This window comes from Amblyomma maculatum, chromosome 4 (genome assembly GCF_055883805.1).
Source record: "Amblyomma maculatum isolate TAMU_Amacu chromosome 4, ASM5588380v1, whole genome shotgun sequence".
Taxonomy (NCBI): Eukaryota; Metazoa; Arthropoda; class Arachnida; order Ixodida; family Ixodidae; genus Amblyomma; species Amblyomma maculatum.
In genome coordinates this window covers 140,217,816-140,234,083 of record NC_139347.1, presented here as the reverse complement: position 1 = coordinate 140,234,083, position 16,268 = coordinate 140,217,816, and the positions used below count along the sequence as shown (strand labels likewise).

General features: G+C 46.0%; 1 protein-coding gene and 1 long non-coding RNA gene across 3 annotated transcripts in view; one reads left to right on the top strand and one right to left on the bottom strand.

Moving 5' to 3' along the window:
* The window catches only part of LOC146193181 (high-affinity choline transporter 1-like), a 49,224-nt gene extending 35,345 nt beyond the window's left edge, over positions 1-13,879 (top strand). Inside the window, exons 9-11 of the mRNA XM_084600495.1 lie at positions 9,675-9,913; positions 11,115-11,252; positions 13,642-13,879. Coding sequence (XP_084456621.1) covers positions 9,675-9,913; positions 11,115-11,252; positions 13,642-13,879 — 615 coding nt within the window. The remainder of the gene's footprint in view (positions 1-9,674; positions 9,914-11,114; positions 11,253-13,641) is intronic.
* Positions 379-8,000, bottom strand: LOC146193182 (uncharacterized). 2 transcript variants are annotated; one of them, XR_014706792.1, is made up of 4 exons: positions 7,510-8,000; positions 5,981-6,106; positions 5,335-5,501; positions 379-560 (listed from the first exon to the last, which is right to left on the bottom strand). It is a non-coding gene; the product is annotated as an uncharacterized LOC146193182 (long non-coding RNA). The 2 variants fall into 2 exon arrangements; XR_014706791.1 differs by lacking the exon at positions 5,335-5,501 and having other exon boundaries at positions 7,510-7,984.
* Positions 13,880-16,268: the final 2,389 nt, after the last annotated feature.

The window sequence follows — 16,268 nt, the reverse complement described above, 5'->3', positions numbered from 1 at the left end:
TGCCTTTGTTGTGAGTAAAGCAGACAATAGAATATGCAACAGGTTCTGTTGTCTGCTTTACTTTCACACACAAAGCACTGAACAGAAGTGTGCAATTAAAACTTCCATCAAAGAGGCACATATGCTAGCTGAGCTTTACACAAATGCACCATTCCTGAAAACATGCTAAGTGCATAGGCATACCAGCATGCGAGGTTGTAAAAAAAGCTTTTTTTTTTGGCTTTATTGCAAAAACTGCATGCATAAACTGTCTACACTAAAAAAATATCGATGTTAAGGAATGGCATGGTAAAATGCAGGCCAACTGGAGTATTAAGAATCTACTTGAATAATTTTTTTTAATTATCCTTGGCCGTGACAGCTCTTCCCTTGGGGAGGTGGTGGAAGAAAAGGTATTTATTGAAACCTAATATTTCGGAATTAGCGAGAAGATGATCGAGTTCTCTGTGGGCGGCCTCCGCAGGCCAGGATTCCAGGAGCAGTTACTATCCTGTGCATTTGCTCGATCAGCTGTTGCTGGTCTTTCAGGCCTAAGATGGAAAGAGCAGGCTGGGCTCCCCCTGCAATAGAAGGGAAAATGAAATTAAAGTTATCTGTGCTGAACTTTGATTACACATCTCCAAGGGCAACTGCCAGTTTCTCTCAATTGCTTTTTCCAGATGGCACTGTACGCATGCATCTCCATTCAGAACTGTCACATACTATATAGAAAGGTCATATAACTGCAGCAAAACCCATGCAGAATAACAAAAGATACAAACGTAGTTTGACCAGAACCTGGCATTCAGTATTTTAATGTTTTTATGTCGTCTCTTTGAACATGCCACTCTGACCAAACATGGCATGTTATGCTTGCTGCTATGCGCCCTCAGCAATGCCCAAGACATGGAGTGCACATGCAGAGAAACTAAGCATAAAGGATGCTGTATATGAACATAAAGCACAGCCAAAGCATTGCAGTATTACACAGGTACGCATTGGCGGCAGAAACCAGCATTTTGAGCGGTTTAACAGGCAGATTTCTAAAGTCATTGTTCCTGCTCTGAAAAGAAGTGATCAATAATAACATCATTTAAAATTGTTACCTTTTTGTTCTGTAAATTGCACATTTCGCTGGTTTCCATGTACCCTCTACCGAAGTCATTCCCTGGGTGTGTCGGGGGTATATCGACATCAACATCTAGGCTACAAGCGTCTAGAAAGCGTCTCCTTAGAGCAGCTGCGACGAAGTAACTTATCTGATAACATGCAAGCTGCTGCAGCAGAATAAAGATAGACATTTGACATGTGGCTAAAGCCCAATGTGGAAGCATAGCCCGCCGCAGTGATTGCGCAGTGTTCATGCTTCTAGAAGAGTTAAAAGTAAAGTTATTTGTTTACCCACAGCGCTATATGTGACATTACAATAGCAAGGCTTATAGTTACACAAAACCCAAAAAGCTGACAACCACGAGCTCCTGATGTATTACCGGCAGCATGCAGCATGGATGTTAGTTACTGAAATATGGTTGCATAATTCTGGCAACCAGCTGTGCATGTATGTCATGGATTTCTCAACTACGCACAACAAATTACAAAAAAAATAATGGTATTTATAAATGCAGCCAGCTGTTCACAAGAAACACTGTAGTTTTTTTATGGGGAAGGTAGTGGGCGCCAAAGAAACTGCCCTTGTAAAGGCGCCTAATTTGCCCCTATGTAATATCAGGGACAAGTGTGTGGACTACACAAACTGCAATCAAAGCACATAACTTTCACATCGACCAGGAAACTCGGACCATACTTGTCGATGTGAAAGTTGAGCGTTAGTTCTTTCATGTGTGCAAGAGAAATAAGGTCACAATTCGTTTACATCACGATTCTAGTCCAAAATCTCCAGACATATTGTCCAGAGACTTTCGCCTCCGCAGTATAAGCCACCACTTGGGTAAGAGATTAGTAAAACAAGTGTATAAAAGACATTAGTGCTGTTGGACAGCCATAGCTATAAAAATGGTATTGACATTGGAGTAGTGCCTTAAGGCGGGGCCTCGGGCATTACAAAAGCAAGAGTTAGTGTCCGCTGGTCCTCATTTGAACGAACAAAAAGAGGGGGGGGGGAGAAATCTACCTCAACTACATGTTTTGAGTGGCACCAAGCCGCAGTTAGTATTAAAGATATCACACAATTTTGTGGAAGATTTGGGAGCGCTTTGCTGCTTTCTTACAGGATTGGACAAAAGAGCTCACCATCTTCAGAAAGGCACGTTATATAGAAATGAAAATAGTGAATTTACTGCATCTGGCCACAACAACTTGCACACGGAGAGGAAGATGAACTGAAAATTTTATACATGAATGTACGTATTTACAAGAGGTGAAACAATGACCATGATCTATGTCGAAGAGGAAAGAGAACAAAATCTAGCTCAGAACGAGTTCTCCAGGCCGCGGGGCCGTTTCATTAACTTCGGGACTCTGCCCACATTTCTCATCCCCAATGACAACGAACTCACACATGATTGGCTAACAAACATTTTGGCATGTCTTTCCACTTTCATAAGTTCTTCACCCTCTCCATAATACAAGCAATGCAAAAGGGACAACAAATTCGTTTTACAACAAACGGAATTTAGAGAATGGATCTCGAAATGATTGGCTCACTAGGTCACATGCCAAACTCTCTCCCCTAGGAAAAAAAAAGAAAAACAAAATTAGAACCCATCAAAACGGTGTCCCACGTGCGCAACCATTGCCCAAAGCTTGCATCCTTGGCGGCTCCTTTTACAGGGCAATTATTGCAATTATGGGCGTCCGAGTCAGCACCATTGCGGACCACATCAGAAGAGCCAACCCACATCCTCCAGCTCCGCATCATACCGTCTCTGTTACACACTTGCCCTTTTTCAATGCCGCCATCTCCCACCATTGTTGACATCCAGGGTTGGAATCCTCAACGAGACCCCACTCAGCGCGCCTGCACTGAATAATTGTCACTTTTATGGGCTCCCCAACAAGGAAGAGGGCCTTACACCCTTCAACCTGACAGTGATTTTTCTTTGAACGATAAGCAGTTCTTCCAAACGAGGTGCTCGTTTCAAAGCTGTGCTGCCTTCGGGTGATGGGAGTACTAAGGACCCCTTAGTTGTATACTGTTTGTAAAGCTCCTTAAATAAAAATGAGCCCCCTACATGACACAGCAACGAGAACAAACTGCCTGTCCCCGCGTCTTCGAGTGCGACAGCAAAGTCCTCGGAAGAGGGGACTTCTTTCCCTCTCTGCCTACGTTTCCGTTAAGCACTGTAGCTGCTATAGCTGCCTCTCTGTGCGCGTCTCTCCGCCTCCTGTCCAAGGGCAAGTGGGAGACGGCCGCAGCTGGGCATTGAACAGGTGACCCAAAAAGAGCAGACTAATAATGGTGCCTAGCATACCCACCGGTCCCTTACAGAAATCATTAAAGAAATGAAAGCAACACATCATATAACGCTACAATGTTTCTAAGTGCAAAGTCGACAACTCCAAGTCATATAAATATATGTACATCTCCGCACATTAACTAGACAGAAACAGTGCAGAGTAAACTAATAATTCAGTGTCTAACAACACTATTAAAAGGGGATAAAGGCCATGGGGGGCTACGATTATTATTAGTACCGTTTTGCCTTTAAACTACAATAACATACTTGTTGCAAACAGGTGGTTCAGTTGCTTTTATAAGCCCAACCCACCCTCACCTGAACACCAATCGAAGTTACCTTACCGACGCCAAATCAACTCTTGCATTCGAACTGCAAGCTATCTTAAACGCCATAGAAGCGTTACCTGCCGACCCTACGTTTAAGAAAGTACAAATAATGACTCACTCTAAAGAAGCCTTAAAACATTTAAAGAAAGTCCATGGCACTCTTAGGGTCGCACAGACTATACATGCTGCTTGTCACCGTTACCCAGTGACTATAACCATTCACTGGGTTCAAGACAACAAAAATTTGAATACCATAACAGCAGACGTGCTTCGTCATGCAGATGATGTGTCACAACCTATTCATGATTCCTTGCCACCAGATCCACTCCTGACCCATTTGACATCATCAGCATCCCTCAGGCAGCGTACACGTGCTCCAATTCCCCCGTGTACGTACCCCCTTCCCCCCAATCTAACAAGGGTGGAGGAGGTATCTCTGAGACGGCTGAGGGTCGGAGTGGCTCTTACGCCCGCCGTTCGACACCAGTGGCAAAGTACTACTATTCCAGTTCCCGACAAATGCCCACACTGCGAAGAACCGGCTTGCGACACCACTGTACGGCATCTAATATGGACATGCCCAGGAACTTCGCATATGCGCAACACCATTCTACAAAAAGCTGGACTTTCATCAAGTAATGACTCTCATTTCCACTTATGGACAACAAACAACATTTATGCACGCAGTTTGTGTGACTTCTTGCACATGGCTGCACTCCACACATTCCTGTGACGCTATACCACCACCTTTTATGCCGTGTGGCAAACCCAGCGCCATAAATAAATAAATAAATAAATACTTGTTGCAAGCTTAAAATCAAAGATTCACACCTGTCCCACCCACAGCAATGGAACACACATCTGAATCAAGTCTGCAAAGAAAGAGCAAGCTAGACTATTACAGACGCACCCTTGGTTATTTTTCTGGCATTTCTGAGGGTGAAGAATCTGACTTGTCAGTAGCATGTATATGAATAAGAATCCTATGACAGTAAATGCATCAGATTTTCTGGAGTGGCTTTTCTTTGCTGACCACATATGAGGTGAGCTATAATTTATCCAACTTGGCCTAGGTTTATTCTATGAATAACAAAGCTATAGCAGGTACACAGTCGTCCACTCAGGCAGATCATGCGAGTGCGTGGCATGCACTTTTTGAGATGCCACTGCATCCATCGCAGCTGCACACCGTAGCGAAGAGGCAGACAGCGTGAAGTACCAGCCTCTAGTCCCTCTACCACCACTGGGGTCCCAAACTAGGCACCCCTTGTTTTTGTCAGGACAGGCCCCCTCAGGGTCAGCTAGTGAGTAACCTCCTGTATTTGTATCTGATGGCAATGTTTTCCACCACCACCCACAATACGCAGCTGCGCATCATAGCAGATGTGAAGCAACAGCTCCTGGTGCTTCTACGCATAAGCCACTTTGCCTTGATGCATGCCTGCGCACCATAGTAAAGAGGCAGACGACACGACGCAGCAGCTCATGGTACCTTTACACATGAGCCAACTCCCATTGTACTTCGATACGCACCATAGCAAATATACAGACTACGCCACACAGCAGCTCCTGGTCCCTCTATGCATAAGCCATTTTGCCTCAATACGCACCTGCGTACCTCAGTGAAGAGGCAGACGTGAAGCTGCAGCTCCTGGGCCCTCCATGCACATGCCACTTAGCATCAATGCACGGCTGTGCACTGTAGTAAAGAGGCGAAGGACGTTAAGCAGCAGCTCCTGGTCCCTCTACACATCAGCCATTTTGCCTCGATGCGCATCTGCACACCGTAACAAACAGCCAGATGTGACAAAGAAGCTCCTGGTTTCTCTACACATAAACCACTTTGCCTCAATGCACGTCTGCACACCGGAGCAAAGAGGCAGATGACGTGAAGCTGGAGCGGCTGGTCCCTCTACGCACACGCCACTTAGCCTTGATGCATGGCTGTGACGGATGCATTGCTATTTTGCAAACTGCATGCCACACATTCCCATTCAAGCTAAGAGTGGACGACTGTGTAAACGTAGAATACTGGTTATTTACTTCAATGGACAATGACAAAAAGTAACATGGTGGACAATGTAAAAAGAATTTGCTGCATAAAGTCTGTTGAAACCAGTTCTACATCCTACATGTAAACAAGCTAAAACCTGTCGAAGGGATGTCCTGTGTGTTTAAAATCATCACGCTCAAACAACTTCAACACTGACAATCATGATTCAATATTAATAATATAGATAATGATACAATACTCACTTTTAGCCATACCAAAGAAATGAGAATGCAAAGGGATGTTGCTGTTTTTCCCCCGTGGATGAGAGTTTTCCATGCTCAAAGTGCTGCTTCCTGTTGGCCTATGAAATCGGTTACAGCAAATGGCATCTGAAAAATTTTTGGAAGCCTTATGCTAGTCTTCAACGAGAAAAGCATTGCCATACAGAAGCAGAACACAAATATTTTTACAACACACTAAAAGCAACAACTGCGGTGCTGTTTTTAGGATGACTAGGTACAGGTTTTGCTGTAGCAAGCCAAATGTTAGCTTCAAATAAGGAAAGCATTCCCATACAGAAACAGAACACAAAAACTTTTACAACACATTAAAAGCATCAATTGCACAAATGTTTGTAAGATGACCAGGTACAGGTTTCTGCTATAGCCCACATCATGTGACCGGCGGTTATCAGAAGCCTTGTATGTGAGCATGATGCCCTAGATTCAATTTATGGCTATCACTGCATTAACAAGCATGGGTTTAAAGCTACTTTAATATGATAATCTAAGAACATGGTAAGAGCTTTCAGTGCAAGACATAAGCTCAGTATCATGCACTATAAGGTGCTGCATGGCTCTAGTGTAGCTTTGGCATTATCTCGTTGTCAATAATGCAGTGAAGTTCTTAGGAGCCTTTGAATATCTGTAAGGACAAAGCAACAACAATTTTGTTTTCATCTCACTTTTGCTCAGCTCGTGTTTTTTTTTTTTTCTCTTTTTTTCTTTTCTTTTTTTTTTTTTTTTTTTGAGCCCGCGGCTTGCATGGCCTCCCAGTATGCCTGTTTTGCATAAAAGAAGGCGTTGCAGGCACCAGAGCTCACAGCCCAACTGTATAGCGGCGGCGGTATGTCAAATTCGTGCCAGAACAGCGCAGAACAACGGGTCAAGAAAAAGACAAGTGCTGACTTTTTTTTTTTCTCTCATCTCCTTGTCCGGTTGTTCTGCGCGGTTCGGTCCCACATGCATAACCAACATGCGCAAGGTGCTGTCCTGGTTTGTCAAAGCTGAAGGAGAGTACTAAACCTTTAGTTATTTAGTAGCTACAGCCGTTCCTTCTAGAAACTGTAGTTGCCGTAAAGCTCGAGAGAGAAAGATCAGCGGCTGTCCATTAAAAAAAAAAAACAACAAAAAAACTCGCGACGTTTTCACAAGTGTAGGCATGTCGCACGATGGGCTCGAGGAGTGCAAAAGTTTTCTCGTATAGTTTTTACAACTCAGCACGTTGCGCATGGTAAACAAATTAACTCCTTTAAAGCTCGGACAGGCACTCCTTTATCAGAGACAGAGAAGTTGCGCGGCTTACTGGCGCAGCGTCCAGTAATGCCGAGAAAGATGGCCCTCAGACTTGAGGCTGCACTTTAGTTAGTCGGCGCGGAGCCATCCTGTCAGTCTCGCCTAAAACACTCGACCGTTCGGCTGCTGTACAGAGCTGTTTCCTTACCCAAAAGCTCACCACTATCGGTGCATAGAAAAGTTCCACTAAAGAAACAAAAGTTCGGTGAAATACTTACTTTGGAATCGGCGGGTGAACAATGTGTGCCAGCCGCACCAAGCCACAGCAAAAACAATGCTAGCAGTGCATTACAGCCGTAGGTATTTGTAACTGCGCAGAAAATGCAGAACACGGAAACGTGAAGCCATCTTCCATGACTAAACTTCAACTTGTCAGGTGGATTGGATTGGCTCATTTCAGATTTTTTTGAGGATAGGTTCGGTTTCGTTCTTTTTGAGCTTGCTGCTTGCTGCGTCTATTCAGCCACTGATTAAAATTTCACCGAAGCATCATGATAGAAAAATGTTTAATGGTCATGTAACTTTTAATCAAAAATTTTTGATGGAAGAATTCAACGATGAAACATGCGGAAAATAAAAAAAACTGTTTAATGGAAACGCTTTCTATCGCATCGATTCGCTCTGGCATCATATAATGCAGACTTGACGGCATTACTGATTTATACGCAGTTCAGACGAGCACGACGACTACAAACTATATCATAGCTGTGTAAAAGCAAATCCAGTGGCGGACGTACGGCGGCTGTCCGCTGGGCGAACGGATTCGACCATCCGCTTTCGTACGTACGCCGGAATTCCGGCGGACGTCCGAAATCGGCCGCCGAGTTGCGGCCGAGTTCGGTTGTCCGTCGGACGTCAGTGGCCGTCTGGGACAGTTTTTCAACGGCCGAAAAAAAAAACTCAAAATAAACAAGAGAACTCGCATTTTTTTGTAGCGAAAGCTACACTAGGCTAGTAAGCGGAGCATTTCGGCAAGCATTGCTAATCACTAGTGCCCATGCGCCGTAACCATGACAACTGGTTGCTCCGAGCTACAGAAGATGGGAAGAAGAATGGAAGAGAGAGAAGAGTGAAGGGGCCGGTCAAATGGGGGCAAGCAAATTCAGACGTCAAGAAAAGGCGCCGAATCGCCGATTACACCATACGGTTTGCAGCCAGTGCATCGGCGACGAGAACTTTCCAGTCGGTCTTTGCGAGCAATCCGTTTGGCAGCTTTCGCTGCGCATATCCAGGCTTAGCCGAGTTGAGCCGCTACGAATTGTTTGCCTACCTTCTTGAGGTACTGCGACATCCGATCCAGAAGTTGCGTAAAAGGTGCGCCGTGTCCCCCCTGCTTCTGTCCGCATATGCTCTCAGCGCTGGAACCACATAACTCGCAATGTCGCGAACCAACAACAAGCTACAGCGACACCTGTGGCTGAGCGTAGGTTTATAAATCCTTATAAAATCTAAGCTCAGGGACAAACAGCGCTGTCGTTATGGTGTCGTGATTTTTACACGGACGAACTGGTTGCGGTTACTTAAGGAAGCACGAATCCAATTGAGTACGTTAGGATAAAGGTTAAGTTGACTCAGTTTTAAAAGTAAGATAGCATATGACTTCCCTCATCAAATACGCTCGAAAAATCTAAAAAAAAAAAAGCAATGAAGCCTGAGTATAAAGAAACGGGATGATCATTAGTGATATCCAATAACAGCGTTTCACGAAAATAATTTCCGAAATTCATGCTGCTTCAAAGAACTGGTTAGATTCTTAGAAGTTAGCAACGTGACTAATATAATGTTCTCAAGAACGCTATATGGAACGCAAGTGAAATAGGACGGTAATTACATGGACCCGGGATTCTTCAGGTTTTTATGCTGGTATTACTTTGCAGGTAAGCCGTTATTCGGAAGGATGGGATGCCGTAAGGATTGTGAGAAGAGACACATTTCAGTGTAATGGAAGAATACACAGTATATTCAAGGAGTTTAATCAGGTCCCCGATGCCGTATGAGGATGGCACTTTAAGTTGGTTAACAACACTTCGAATTTCTTTTGGATGGAATGTCAATGGAGTCCATTAGTAAGAAGCGATATGCTTGCGATGAAGGTAGCGCTGAGAGGTAGATGGAGCGGGAGAAAACTAATAAAATTTCATTTAAAAGAGTTGCGTACCATATTGGTCAGTAACTGTCACACCCTGTGCTATGGTGTTATTTCTGTTGCCTTTCACTGTGTTCCGAAACTGTTTTAGAGCGTTTTAACGATTGTTTAGAATAATTAATAATGCACCTTATTGATACTTGCAGCGCATCGAATAGGAGAATGTCAGTTTTAATATTTGAAAATTTTAATTATGCTGCACCGTTAAGCGCTTTTCTTTACACTTCGGGCCCGCAGGACTACGTGAACACGTATGGTTCTCTGGCTGCGTACGTGGTGGGCTGCTTATTGCGTGCGGGTGGCGGCGAGGACGTGCTGGGCATCCCGCCCTTCATCCACTACCCGTATTACGACGAAGAGATGCAGTTGCAGCGTTTTCCCTTCCGCACCTTCGCCATGTGCTCGTCCTGCGTCACGCTCGTGCTGGTCTCTCTGGTGGCCAGATGTCTGCTGCCGGCCTCCCTGGACGTTTTCGGGTCAGTTACAAATATAGTGTTCTCGTGCGATGCGCTGCTGCCGCTGTACAGTCATCTTTCACCATGTTGCGACAGAAGGTCACATATGTCCCGAGCATGTGTGGCTGCCCAGCTGTGGGCTGCCGTTTGGTTGTAGCAAAGCGAAATGACCTGAATCCTGAAAACTTTCGGTCCTCAGTAATATTCAGTGCTCAGCCAAACAGGTTCGTATTGCTTGAGCACAGTGACATGTTAGGTGACCACGTAATCGTGGAGTGATTGTGGGGATAGCAGCAGTAGCTGTTAATAGTGTTCTGCTAGTACTAGAAGCTCTGCGGCATTGACGACGTCGCAACTCCAAGAACTCTAACTCATGCGGGCATAGGTTAGCCGGAACTATTCAAGATTGGCGGTGATAGTCGGACTGCACACACCCTTATCCTGCGAGAACATCTTCTCGTCAGTGGATGGCGTGTTCTCAAAAGAGCCTGAACGCCCAGTCGTCCTCTTGCCCGCAGTCACCTGCGCTGGAAGTCGGGACCCCATTAGTCAGATGGTAAATATGAAGGAGGCTTTGGTGATGATATATTACGCCAACAACGATGCCGCTTATCTCTCGGAGTCCGTCTGACTAAAAACAAAAATACATTACCTTTGGTCTCGATGGGTGATTTATTAACAACGCGAAAGAAAGAATGTCTGTTGTTGTTGTTGTGGCTGTAGAAAGGAAGAAAAGAAAATGCACGGGCGCACTGTAGATGAGCCACCTCTGCTGCCTCGTGCGGACAGAAGAGAGAAAGTAGAGAAGGAAAGAAAAATAATAGAAAGACGCGCGCCGCAACAGCTGTCGCCCACCACCTATAAGTGGTGGCGGGTGCTATGACGGCCCTCAACAGATAATTCGGTGGCTGGCTAGGCCCCGCCGCAAGCGGCGTTGACCTACCGTCCCAGCCCCGTAGGGCTAGGAACAGCAATCCTTCACCACCTTCCCAAAGAATGTCTGAAGTGGCTCTAAATGTCATTCTCATTATTAAGCCAATGTAGGCACTGTGTCTTAGCAGCCTTCGAAGGGGCTTTTTCACGAACATTTCTTTCTTATGCAATGCATGCTAACGGATTCTCTGCGGCAATTCGTTATGAGCGACTAATTTTACACAGAACTACGTGAAAGAGGACTGGAACAGACAACACATGCCAAAGCGCACTGTGTTCACTGGCGCAGTTGCTTCGTGTCTTCGGTGGGACGCAGCAGTGGCATGACTACCGGCCAGCGCGGCGCGCTGTCCTCAGGCGAGCAGCCGCTCAGCTCGGGCAGCAAGTTCACCCAGAGTGACACCAAGAGCGGCTCGGCGACCGACACGTGCGTAAACCTTTGCAGCGCCCACAGCAGAGAATGTCGCTAGCGTCGAACTTGTGCCTGATCACGGTACTCTGTGAAAACAGTGGGCGCCCGACAACGTTTGTATTTAAAATATATGGTTTCTATTGCAATTTTTCTCACCTTACAGCGAGTGTTGTCATCAGACATTTCGATCATTTGTAGTTGCGGAAACAGGTTATGCTACTGCCACAAATGTTCATTGCTCAGTACCTCAATGTCTGGCCTACGCAAAAGAACCTGGTATTTATCTCTGTCCAACAAGAAACTTCGAGAATAATGGTTATAAAGTTGAACGTAGAGTGGGCAAATAAGCGAGCGCCCACTTTCATGTGCGCAGCTGCACAAATGAAGATTTTGTGGGGTTGGCGTTAGGGTTAGAGGTAAGTATCTGTAGGCACTGAAAGGGCTGGCGGCAGAAAATATGCATCATATTCTCGAGCGTAGTGCGTATTATATCCCGTACAGTGCAGTGTAATTCAAGCATGGCACATTACGAACAGCACAGCATATATAGTATTGTGAACATACCTCCATCTGCCCTTGCCTGTGGCGTAGGGGGAATGCAGTGCATATACAGGATGTTTCAGGGAAGACTGAGTAATTTTAGACATAGTGGGTTCAAAATAGGAAAAATAAGAAAAAATTGTTGTGGTTTAGCTCTGGTTAGCCTAGTTGAATTGCGAAAGCGACGGCGGAAGTTTTTTTTTTTTTTTTTTTTTTTGCCTGCTACATTATTCCCCTATCAGACCCCATGAGTTTAAGGTGCTACATCATTGGGGACACTTAAGCTCACCCTTTAAGTGTATGACGCGAGAGCGCAAGCTACCAGCCCACATATAAAATCCCGCTTCAACCAAGTCGTGTGGGCGTGCCTGCGTGTCGTAGAGGTAACGAGAATTCAAATGGTTTTGGCTGGCTTATTCTGATATCACCCTCCCATATGAAAGGAGCGACCCGAGTTGCTAGCTCCTGCCTGTGGCATAGGGGTAACGTGAATTCAAATGTCCTTGGAGGCTGTTTGTTTTATGAAGAGACCGTAGCTACGCCTCTTCACGCCGTAGTTGCGGCCACTTGAGGTCTTAAACGCCTACCGCAGGGTAGGTTTCGCTACAAAACTCTGCGGCAGCGGGCCCAATGTGCTGCTAAAATCCTGTACTTATCGATCTTATTAACACAAACTAAGCAATTATTTTCTAATGATTACAGTGGGTGGTTTGTCCCAATGAGGAGTTCGAAACCTATGAACAAGACAATGCCATATCAGTCTCCGAAACACAGAGAAGTCCATTTTCTTAAGTCCTGCAGCGCAAGGAAATACGATGCTTTTTTCCCGAACGAAACCGAAAGCGACTGCAAGAGGCGCGAAGGAAGCTCTACTGGAGCGACGACCAGCGATGACTTATTCCAGCTACAATGGCGCAAAATTCAAAGTGCTCGCTCTAGTGTGTCGTGTCACGCACATTACTTTGCTCCGTCGCTCTTAAAAGTAACAACCACGGAGTTGACAGTGCCTGGCTTTTACCTGGCAACCAAACTGCGAGACAAAATAATGTACATGACGCGGCGCCGCACCGCTTGATGTTCGAAATGACCGTCGTTGCCACCGCTTACGTCATCACTGGACGTCGCTTCTAACTAAGCTTCCTTCTCATATCTTGCGGTCTGCGTCGGGTTCGTAAAGAAGTCGTCAGATTTCCTCGTGTTTCATGGCTGTAGAAAATGAATTCTTGTTCGTTTCAAAAACTGGTATGGTATTGTCTTGTTCAAGGCTTCGAACTCTCCACTGGTACCACCCACGGAACTGTGATAATTAAAAACTTAATTAGGTGGTTTCAGTCAATTAATGGTATTGAGGAGTTTTGTAGCATACTGTGTTCCCCGTGGCAGAGCTTGTTCTTGCAGTTTTTTGAACGCACTATTGTCAAAGACTACTTAGTCTTCCCTGCCATACCCTGTGTAACACCTACACTAGTTGACCCTCGGAGCTTCTGCGTGTGCTTACCCTTAGAGGTTGACGAGGAACTTGGGGTCGCTATGAAGTATCATTCCTACCACCAGAGCGTTGCCTTGCGGCTGGTCAGTGTATCGGAGGGCGTTCAACATGCACTGGGCGGTGGTTGCCTCGTGACCCGATGTAGGATTAACCGCCTCACATTTTATATGAAGTTCCTTCTGATCAGGGCTACAAAAAGTGCCGAAAAAACACTTATATTTTGAGATCACAGCCAGCTCGAGCGTGAATTAAGTTATTTTGAAGTCGGAAAACCGATAATAAGGCAAGTAGTTATCATAATCAGAAAGACGATTCCTAGCAGTGGGACAGTCAGGTATGCTGATCAGGTTTGCGGATATCGCCCTTGGATCGCAGGCTGGCTGTAGCCGAGGCCAAAACCTCCGCACCATCCAACGAAGACAAAGGAGCCAAAGGTCGACGCAGCAGCCGCGGCAGCCATGGCAGCCGTGGCAGCCGTGGCAGCCGGTCGAGTAGCCGCGGCAGCAGCAAACGCCGGAAGCCTGCGCAGGAGGACACCACAACTTCAACCTCAGACGGGATCGGCGTCAAGGGGGAAAAACGGGGGAGGCCGTCATCGCCCGATTCGAGCTAGCGTTCAGTCGCTGCTTCGAAGTGCCGCACATTGTTGGTATTAGGCAATTGTGGGGAGGGGTGAAATGGCAGGCGATTTATTTGGGGGGAAATGAACGAAAATGCGAAAACAATAGTAAAAAGAAGCTCCAAAAACGCGCTCAAGAAAGGGTCTCGCTTGGCAGAAATGTGTGCTCTTCCCGGACCGCAACAGTTCCAGTCTACAGAGCTCAGTGCACGCATCACAGTTGCGGCGGGGCTCTGCGAACCAGCGCCAACTGCACCTTGCCTACGGTGGTCCGCCGATTTAGTGACTGTTTCACCTTCTTCCCCACCCCGGTCGCTGTCCGACAATCCGGCATTTCGAGGTCACAACGCCGACTTCATATGTATATACACATATATACGACTTTTATTCTGTGGCTATAATTACGAGCACTACTTATATCTTCGCTCGTCTTGTTCTTTCTTCGTGTGACTTCTACAAATCTGATTTATGTCCTCGAAGCCCTGGTGACATTTATTCTAGCATGACTTCGATGTTTATTTCCGCTGCACACTGCTTGAAGGCGACGTTCGATGTTGTCATAGAGCACGTGACCGTGTCCTCACTTTCGCGAGGAGCGGGGAGGCTTAAATAAATATTTACTGGCACGATAAACTGCTAGAAACCTGTTACAGAAAAATCAGTGAAATCTTCACATGGATTCACAAGCTGAGATCGTCATCTGAGAGCTGCTGGTGTTGTACTACGCAGCGGGGCCGCGGTAGAGAAAGGGCGTATTTCAAAACAGCGAAATGTGCGCCCACAGCGGCTATCACGGTATACGCTGCCCATAAATAGGGTGATGTCGCCCTTTAGCAATTTAAGGTGTTCAGCAAATATTTGTTGGGGGTGAGACACTTGTTTTGCCGTTCTCTCCTAACATGATTTCGAGCGTGCGCTGGAGAGGTGCTAGCCAAAGGGAAAATGGGGAAAACAGCTCATCCCAAACAGATGCACAATGCAATACTTCCCCCGGTGCACTCTTCTAGACGGCGATGTTTTTGAACCATGCCGTCGAATGCACAGCTGCGAGCCATAAAAGCAGTTGGGAACAGCGGGCTGGACAGCTTGCATCGTGTGCTCGGTTCTTGCATTGGCTAAGAAATATATTTAATATACTAATATATTTAGTCGTTCCTAAATTTTTTTTTCTTATTTTTGTTTTAGAAGTAGAAATATCAGCTCTGCGTGCGCTCCGCCGGCGGTGTAATACGGAAGGAGCGAGATGATATGGTCAGTTCAATGTTTACGAGAGTCCTCCTTGGTGGAGTACACTAGTAGCATAGGAGTAATTTTAGTATCTACCCAGTATCTACCACCACCTGTCCGGAGACGTTGCTCTACTGAATGGGCTTACTAGTACAGAGATCAGACTTCAGGGTGACTGAGCGCAACAGCCAGGGTTTAGGCCTTGCATGACCGCTCACGTATCGCACAGAGGGGGAAACGCCGAGGCCAGCTAAGCGCGCTGACAACGTGCTTTAATGAAAGCAGAGGAGAGGTAACAAGGCTACTACTCCCTTAGCTGCCAGGAAAGAAGCAAAATAAGCTGTGGTTTAGCTTGTGGGTTAACCTGGAGTTACGCGAGAGCAATCTGCATGGCTACGCTTAGGTTTTGCTTGAAAGTAAAGGCATGGCTTTTGCGCATAGTAGTTTACACTATGATTTCAGCTTTATGCCATAGGGAATCACTTCGCGTATGAGCACACCTTGCCTCTCGTCCTTGACCATTCGCATTCGGTGTAGAAGACTTCTAATGGTATGACATCGTCTCTACGTCGAGCTCCAGGGCACACCGTCATCACAATGTTCGAACGAACCTTCTGTCCTAACAACTCGCTGTTCGCTTCTGCCAACTACCAAGTAATCTGTCTTCTTATTTTATTTCTTCTTCTTCTTTCTTCGCTCTTTGGACAGGCATGAACAGGCATCGGACAAGCACGGACAGGCACGGTAAAATGGCGAGAATGTGGCCAGTGTAGTTCTCCCTACAAAATTAGATGTTTATCTCTGGTTATACCTGGGTGGAAGCGGAAGCTTCTTTTCCCTGGCTACGCCTGTGGAGAAACTTGTGATTAAACACACGGCTAAGCAAGGTTTAATTTGTGGTTTTGTGCAGCTTCCGCTCCAAACATGATTGGGGACACGAAAGCTCAGCCTCAGGCTGATTATGATATATCACCCTCCCATATGAAAGGAGCGGCCCGAGTTAGCACTCTTTCAGGTACTCGCCAAAACTGGCGCTGAAGGCTCGAGCTGGCTGACGTAGTGAAACTTCCGCTTCAAAAATATTTAAAAGGCCGACGATGTAATGAGCTGTAGTGATAACGACCTCCTTTGCGAGGCTCAGAACAAGAGAGCGTTT